Raw genomic sequence first — 9,474 nt, forward strand, 5'->3', positions numbered from 1 at the left:
TCCCCACAAACAGTTTAGCAATTGTCCTCCATTAGCTGACTTTCGCTGTAATTATCGTACTGAGCATAGCTGTACCGAATCACCGGGGTTGCTGGCCATTTCCATTGTGCGCCATGCAAACGTTACATAAGGCTACAATTGCCCTATATACGTACGCCCAGCTGCAAAATTGCATGGCCACTTTGTTAATGAACTCATTCATAAAGTGTCTATGCAATTTTGTAGCCAACTGTAGGTACATGGGTGGCCTAATATTAATTACATTTTCAATAAAACCTACAAAACTCAAATAAATACAGATTGGCAAAAAAGAGTAGGAATTAAAAAGTGGCAACACTGTAGCGCCGTCCCCTTATATAAATTGGTTTGAAAAGGACACTACAGCGTTGCTACTTTTTAATTTCTACTCTTTTTTGCCAAGCTGTATGTAGTATTTTATAGGTACAATGATGAGATCGTAACTAAATAGATAATGAGCTTTATAATCTGTTGAGAGATTTAAATGTTAATTATGCCACTATTGTACATAATACTACCGACCCGCCCCGGCTTCGCACGGGTAAACCTTAACGAATTATACACCTAAACCTTCCTCAAGAATCACAGGTGAAAACCGCATGAAAATTCGTTTTTCCGTCCGTTTTTGAGTTTATCGCGAACATACTAACCGACAGACGCGGCGGTTGTTTTATAACTTTTTATAAGATGTAGTGACTAATTTCTACAGGTCTACCGAAATATCTAATGAAACTACGTATCGACTGAACATCTAAGGCTCCGCAAAACGAAGTAGGTCTAATGAGCCAAAAGCTCATTGATGTCATGTTCTGTTTTTGGCTGAGGAAGCGGGATTCGTATTTGCCTTAGTTACTTTACAAACTAAAACACTGCAATATATTGTATGTATTTTAATCACAGATGTACCGAATTGCCAGAGGCTGACCATTGTTCGACATGATGCAACTTTACATAACACGATATCATGCGATCGCAGATTAGACGTGGGACTGCTTTCATAATCGCTGTCTCCCACCGTCGAAGATGTACAAAGGTATGAATGCGTTTTTCTCAAGGAAAAGTGACCTTAGTGCGGGAGGCGCTTACATCATTATGAGCGTTGCTTCAATACAAACTAATAACTTCTCAACCTAAGCGACTGACTTATTGAAGTGCCTTCTTCCATTGAAGGTACAATTATAGTATCTTGTGTTGATATCACGCGTGACCCACGTAATATTTTTCCGCGTGTGAATAAATCTCTTGTTTGCCTCAACGGGGATCGATACCTATCAATGTAATCTTTGTTAATAGATAGATGTACGAGTACTACCTATTCCTGACCAATTCTATATATCACGCTTATATTGCCTTATTTGCCTTGGCTGAGACGAATGCTTGTCTGTGTTTGGGAAGTGATGAGATCAAGATTATGTTATGTTAAGTAGGTAGGCAACAACTTAAAAATGAAGTGTTATATGGTGGTCGATTTCAAAGTGCGTACTTGCGATATTGCTTAAGCTTGTGGCTTATGTAAACGGAATCGACTCATCGAGATATGAAGACTTTATCGGTTACTGACAAATCCCTTGACGTTAGATTTTATCGTCGTATTAACTGGTATTTAAAGCTAATTACTTTACTGCGGCATCAGCTTACACACCAGAAGCTTGAGTGATCGTTAATGTCTAATGGTTACATCTTAGATAAGTTCGTAAGTTTCTACCTCATTTTATTCATTAGGTACTTACATACGATTTACTCAGTAGTAAATCTTAAAAGATTTTTAGAACTATTTATTAAGGGTCCATTGCGAGATCGTTGCATGGACATAAGTTCACTCCGATGGCGGTCCGGCCTTGCATTCGCCTTCTACGCTGATGCAATGGTTTAATTCCACACCTTGCATCTTTATTCGGCCTATAAAGTTACGTATGGAATATAAATCGAATAGGTGCAAACAATCGCCGAATAGAATTACAATTATCGGTTTATAGTATAGAACAGCATTTACATATTTTATATATGCACGATGAAAAAACAGAGGGTGACAGTTGACCTAAAGAGAAACTATGTTTTACGGTGTCGAAATGTATTTATTTTTTGTAAATAAAAATAAAAACATAATAAATCTTAAAATATAAAAAATCTTAAACTATACTTATAATAAACTTTATACAAGTGTTGAGCCCAACGGCCGGCCACTTCGCGCGTTTTGGCACACGGTCCGGTCGCTGAGAACCGCAGGAGGCTCTCAGTATTAACCAGGGCGCGGGCCAATGGCGACTGGCCGGCCGCTGGGACGTTGCAACCCGTTCGCGTGCATAGTCGCAAGTGTTGGATTTGGTGAGACAAGAGCCTGGTGGGCCGGCATCACCTACATTGTACGTGACTGCCGGCCAAATTGATTAAACATTCGGCCGCTCCAGAGATCTTACGAAGTCGCCCGAATAAAACAATATCCGAACGCTCAGTGGCTATCGAGGACCTACGCATGGACTAGAAGTAACGGAGTACTCAGCTATTCGCTTATTAGTTGGCAAAATCCGATCACGGGAGGGTCCAGTCGATGATTGCGTTCGGAATCTTGTTAGGGACTTAGTAGGGGGCACCGTAGCTGCCGGAGGGGGCGCGGGCGGGAGCTCCGTAGGAGGAGGATGGGCCAGATGGGTATCCGCCGGAAGAGCCACCGGACTGCTCGAATTGCGCGACCTGGATGGCCTGACGGACTCCCTCAAGGTTGATGCCAACGACGCGCCCACCGTGAGCGGGCGCTCCGTAGCTGGAGGACGGGGCTCCGTAGGACGATGAGGGGGCACCGTAGGAGGATGAAGGAGCGCCGTAAGAGGAGGAAGGAGCGCTACCGCCGAAACCACCGCCGATGCTGCCGGAGGAAGCGGAGGACTCTTCCTTCAGGAGGATTTGGCGCACTTGCTCGAGGAGTTGCTGGTCAACGTTCTGGCCCTCGGAGGTCTGGTAGCCGGAGGATACGGCGCGGTAGCCGCCGCCGCCGCCGCTCAGGCCGCCGCTGAAACCGCCGCCGAAGCCAGAGCCTCCGGACGGGCGGTTGTAGTTGTAGCCACCAGGAGCCTCGGCACTGACGGCCGCCACCAACGCGAGGGCTATGCACTGCGACAAAAATACTTATTATAGAACTGGAACTATTTATACAATCGATTAATAAAATGAAATTTAAATCTGATAATTATACATCGGGGTCTTTGGTGTGGGAAAAATTTCGTGTATTTACAACTTGTTTATGGTAAAATAATTACCAAACTATAAATTAAAAATAGGTGTAAGCTCCAAATGTGCTTAGAAATGTTAAAACGGTATCGATTTTTACAGTTTTTACCTATTTTTTGGCTAGTGTAAAACATTCCCGCACCAAAAACCCCGATGTATACTGATAATAATTGCGACAAAGTGAAAAGTTATTGAAATCGGTTTGACTATGGCATGGCATCGGGTACTGTCAACTGTTACTAAGTGGAGACTACATCTACTTAAATATGATAATACAAACGCTAATGCCTCTCTTAAAATGCTTTATGACCCAACCACTCGCAAATGTAAATTATGTGAAACGTGCATTGTCTTGCTTTCCAATTCTGAGCATTTTATTTGCTAAGTAAGTCTTCGCTACCATAAACCGTATAATATGCAAATACGCGAGCTGCCGTTGCACAATCTCTGACCAATGGACTTCAGTTGTTTTTTAAGATGTTCAAGTGAAGTCGAAAGTGAAATTTGTTAAGTTCTCACGAGCATGCTTTGGGATGCTTTGGGTCAAGTGGCATAAGGTTAGGCAGCATGTCGCCATTCTTAACAATTTTACTTTCCTCACGTCACGCACGTAACACTCGTTGCTCTCGCATGTAAGCGTAATTATTCAATTATAATTTTATTACTAAATTTAATGGATTGTTTTCTTAAATGTGATAAAATTTTCTCTAATACGCGATAGAACAACATTGAAAATGGCAAGTGAAAGTTCACGAGAAAGGTCAGAGTTGAGGTGATATAGTGTCTCTGTTGCATCACGGATGCACTCGGTTTAAATGTTAGGCGCTCTAGATGATCTTTGCCCTAATAAACACTAAAAAATATAAGGTCATTCAAGAACCAGAATATGTATGCTTATTACGATAATCAAAAAAACCTTAGTACTGCCAACTGAAATAGTTATTTTTAGGGTTCCGTACCCAAAGGGTAAAACGGGACCCTATTACTAAAACTTCGCTGTCCGTCCGTCCGTCCGTCTGTCACCAGGCTGTATCTCATGAACCGTGATAGCTAGACAGTTGAAATTTTCACAGATGATGTATTTCTGTTGCCGCTATAACAACAAATACTAAAAACAGAATAAAATAAAGATTTAAATGGGGCTCCCATACAACAAACGTGATTTTTGACCAAAGTTAAGCAACGTCGGGAGTGGTCAGTACTTGGATGGGTGACCGTTTTTTTTGCTTTTTTTTGTTTTTATTTTTTTGCATTGTGGTACGGAACCCTTCGTGCGCGAGTCCGACTCGCACTTGCCCGGTTTTTTTTTAAGCAGCAAGTGGTTTTCTATTAACCTCTCGTGCTATAATGATTGGGAATCATTATAGCACGAGAGGTTAGGTTTAAAGCATTTCCCCTCTTATAAAAAAAAAAAGGTTAGGTAGAGGTTAGCAAGGAAAAGATTCCAAAATTTTACCACGAGCATAGTGGTCAATAAAATGGAATTTTGAAAAATTTCTGTGTTCCAAATTTAAATTGTCTCCGCCACTCGTTATGTGTTCAATTGACATACTTTTATATAGTATGCTCTATGGACTTATGATGCACTAGGTTATGCAAGGCTTCCGTGGCGGAAGTCACGCTAGTGTCATTAAGTTCAGAGCTTTCGTCGATCGAGATGTCTATGGTGCTCGATCATGCTATGGTTATGCATTAGGCATAGACAATGGGTAGATTTCTCATAATAAACTTTATGACGACTAATAACCCGACATCGTAAATTTTATAGCATTTTCGGTGCAGCGGAGTGGTGTTAAAGGATATGGTATAAACAATTTCAACCCTAATGATTAATTAGCGTTAATTACGTTTATATTAACCTTAATAATTTACCAATGAAGTTGGAATTATCTATACCAATTCCGTTAACACTACTCCGCTGCGCCAAAATTGCTATAAATTTACGTTATCTGCTAATAACAGCCCGGATATAGAAATTTAACGATTTAAGTATATATTAAAAAATAATTGATTTTTCGGAGGCTAAAATCCTACTTGATTAACATGATACTATGTAGATACTTTAAATTTTATAGCGATCTAAAACTACGTAATATAAAATATTTACTTTCGTCTTTAATAAAAAATAAAAGACGAAAGTAAATATTTGTTTTGGAAAAACAAATTTCGCTCACTTGCTCAACCGATCTACATTTTAATATTCAAACGGTGTTCGATTTCTGAATTAAATCAGCAAGGTCCGTGTTAGGAATCGGATAAGTGTTTTGTTATATAAAAGTTTAGTATGTATTAATACATAATTTAAATAGTGTAGTATTCTTTTATCTTAAGTGAATTAAGACTTAGGTATGCGTTAAGATGTTAATATTATTTTCACCACACCAGCTCGGAAAGGCTTACTTTGCACTTCAAAAACTGATAGCAAATTTGCATTTTATTCACATGTGAGGCAAAGTAATCAAATGCAAATTTTGAGTTATTTTCTTATGTTTCCTGGTAGATTTACTAAATGATGATTATGGATGATAAATATTTAATAACATTCATTTGGTTATATTTTGTTTGATATTTTACATTAAATTTAATATTTGCTTCGGGTTGGTGTGGTGAAAAATTTTGTGTTTCACTCGGGGGCAAATTTTGTTTAACCCTCGTGCTTTGAAACCCTCGCAACGCTCAAGATTCCAGTTTTCGAACCACTCGCTGCGCTCATGGTCAATTTTTCGTGGTTCAATTTTGGCATCTTTCGCTTGCTCGGGTATCAATATTAGCACAAGCGGTTAAACAACAACTTTGCCCCCCTTGTAAAACAAATAACTACCTATTTAAGTTTTCAATCCTAATCAATTCGTCTATTGAATATGCCTAAGTGTACATACTGTTTGTTTATAGGTACCTAATGTGTCAAAGCTCTTAAGCACATCGTAAAGTCAACACTCAATATTGACGAAGACGAGCTCTACGCCTCATTTGTTTACGCTGTATCACGTCATCGTCATTTTAATAGGGTTCCGTACCAAAGGAGGAAAAACGGGGTCCTAAGGCTCCACTGTCCGCCTGTCTGTCCGTCTGTCTGACACCAGGCTGTATCTGGTCGTGATAGCTAGACAGTTGAAATTTTCACAGATGATGTATTTCTTGTCGCTATAAGTCCGACGCATACTTGTCTGGTTTTTAAAATTAAAGTAACAGCTCATGAGTTCCTCGAAAGAAATCAACAAGAGTGGAACTTTTGACAATCGGTAGGTAATAAATACCTAATTGGGTTCGTCTTAAAAGTCTGTTTGTTATTTCTAGGGAGACTTGGCATAGATTTGATGTATTTGATACCAATTTTTTACTCCATTAATTTTGCTCCATTTTCTAGGAAAAATTCAGTTTTAACCTCGTAAGTCCCCGTGTACTTGTACAAGTACAAATTTAATTCGAGTTTTGAACTCACATAGAAATAAAAGTTCCAAATTCAAAAGCGCCAAAAAACGCGGGGTATAACGAGATTAAGTTCTATTTAGGATTTCTTGAATTGCCATATCGTATTAATAAAGACTTTCGCAATGCATGCTCAATTACCCACTTGAACGTTTCATCAGAATTTAATTACTTTTACTAGAGTTTGTAAGTTTTATGGTATGCGTAACCTCTGACCCGCGGTCTAGGCTTGCTCATGGAAAGATACGCACTTGTGCAATGGAATATAATTGGCGTACTTTACTGCGTAGCGTAAGTGAACGGAGCGGGAACTGAAGGATTATTGCCAAAGTGGACCCTACTTCGAATATTAAATTGATGTACACGGGTCAAACAGAAAACTGTGTTACGTCTTTCCTGTAGACATACACAAGAGTTAAGGGCTATAAAGGTTAATTTTCTTATTTAACCCTTATCCACGTGAAAGGGTCCTCCTAGGAAAAACTAGTGTGTTCGCGCGAACTGTACTTTTTTCTCTCCTGTGGGCAATAGTTAACAGCTTGTGGGCATGTAAGTAATGATTTTATCATAGTTTTCTAAATAAAAGGAGGACCTTTTCACGTGGATAAGGGTTAAATAAGAAAATTAACTCTTGTGTATGTCTACAGCAAAGACGTAACACAGTTTTCTGTTTGACCCACACATCTAAATAATGTGTAATTCGTATTTTTAAACTAATTTTTTTTATTGCTGCTTTGGTTACACTTTTATATGTTAGTATTATATTTAAATTTTTAAAACAAAATGCTGTTTAACTTATTCGATCTGTTTTGTAATTATAGATGTTTACCTGTATGTTATGTACGAGTACAGAACTAATTGTAATAACACTCCATAGGTATTATCTTCTAACATCAATTGATAAAAACTTGAAAATTTTAGGTAGTTCAAAGCATCAAAATGGCGAAATAATGAAAACTATAAACGGGAGGAATACATGTAAAAGGCTCATATTTATATAGGCACTCCATTCTTTACTCCAGGTAATCCATTTATCGCAATTAATGTTACAAAGACGTTAAACTTTCCGAAGAACAACAATACGACAGAAAGTTTAATGTTACGGAAAGTTAACTTGTACCTTAGTATCTCTTCTTTTACAGCCTTAATTGAATACTATTAAAATGTTGTTAGAATCTATAAAATATCGCCATTTTCACCTACGTGCTAACTTTAGGGCCTTCATAAATAATGTCTAGAAGCAGTTGAACTTTTGACCCGCTGGAAAACTTATAGGAAGTTTTAGAGTAGATATGCATTATGTAGAGACCATCATTACCAAAACATAGACAATTATCGTTAGGTAATGATGTATTGTGTGGAGCGTACTGAGTGATGGGACAAAAACAGTTGACTAACGATGTATGGTGTGAACTCAATTTGAATAGAGATACCACATTACTCAATATTTTGCTGCTTAAAACAAAATTGTTAAAAAAAGACATCGTCAAGATGATTAAACTAATTGCTTAAGGTTGCCGTTTTAAATTTCTGTTTACTGAAGTTATCGTCACTTCGAAATAAATAGGATTAACTTATATATCCTGTTGATAAAGTTTTTAATTTAATCGTAATGAAATAATGTTGAACACTAAACTCAAGCTGAAAAGTTCTGAAATCAACTTCAGTGCATAAAAACAGTCCAAAAAAATTAAATCACATCCTGTGAACCAAAACACATTTCAATAATCATCGATTACATCGGATTCCAAATTTAAAATACTGATGCACTGTAAAACTTGATTTCGGAACGTCACAATCACTTGTCACTTTAGTTTTTTTTTTAATTCACTTGGCACGGGCACTGCACTGGACTTACCGCTACGAAGGCTTTCATGTTGTTTAGTGATGGGTCACTTCGGTTACTAGTGAAGTAGTGTGATGTTCTTGGATGGTATCAGGTACTATATAGCTAAATGGCCGCGGTGGGGCGGAGAAAGGATAGGTATGGCAGTTGTGCAAGAAAGGGAGATGCTACCATAGAGTCGGACGAGGAAGTTTTTTTATTGGAGGGCGTTATGCGATTTTTTTCGAATTTAGAAGACTGATAGGTGGGAGGTCACGAACATTACCAGTTGAGTAATTTGCGGGTTTAATGATGGTTAAAATAAATATTTATGTGCCAACAAACTGTGTTTACATAGAGAGCGTTGTGCACGCACGAATAACATGTTTTTTAACATCTTAATTGCCCATTTCATTTGATTTATTTTGACATTTTATTGACAAAAATTAAACAAAGACCGATTTCAGATTATATATAATTAATTTCTCTAAATCGTGGCGATTAATGTTTGTCCTTTAGTATTACATACTTACATGTTTTTCTGTATCTAGGTCTAGACTAATTCCCTAATCTATTTAATATTATGGATTTGAAGAAAATACAGTGAGTACCAGGACATTTTTACTTAAAAGTTTATCATTTGTTTTTTTCAAAAATCCATCAACTTTTGGGTTACTTCTACTCGGAATCAATAGGACTTAAAATGTGTCCCAAAAAAGAATGTCAGTTTTGTAACGCATTTTCACATACATTTTGAGTAGACCGTTACAAACTGACACCCAAAATTTGTATGAAAAACTGGGATCACTTTTTCTTTGTCTCATTCAATAGTAGGTACTCCTGATTCTGAGTCTAATTAACCCAGAAGATCATGGTTTTTCGAAAAAACTGAATAATATTTTTTTTTCTGAAAACCCCCCGCAAGACATGAATATGATAGTATTCAATATGATAGTTTAACATCTGTTTTGAGTAAA

At 37.8% G+C, this 9,474-nt stretch overlaps 1 protein-coding gene across 1 annotated transcript; it reads right to left on the reverse strand.

The window, feature by feature from the left end:
* Positions 1 to 2,072: 2,072 nt before the first annotated feature.
* Positions 2,073 to 8,661, reverse strand: LOC134669535 (pro-resilin). The gene is made up of 2 exons (XM_063527138.1): positions 8,531 to 8,661; positions 2,073 to 3,126 (listed from the first exon to the last, which is right to left on the reverse strand). The coding sequence occupies exons 1-2, from the start codon at positions 8,546 to 8,548 to the stop codon at positions 2,596 to 2,598; spliced, it is 549 nt and encodes a 182-aa protein (XP_063383208.1). The 5' UTR covers positions 8,549 to 8,661; the 3' UTR covers positions 2,073 to 2,595.
* Between the last annotated feature and the right edge of the window lie 813 nt (positions 8,662 to 9,474).

Source organism: Cydia fagiglandana, chromosome 12 (assembly GCF_963556715.1).
Source record: "Cydia fagiglandana chromosome 12, ilCydFagi1.1, whole genome shotgun sequence".
Taxonomy (NCBI): Eukaryota; Metazoa; Arthropoda; class Insecta; order Lepidoptera; family Tortricidae; genus Cydia; species Cydia fagiglandana.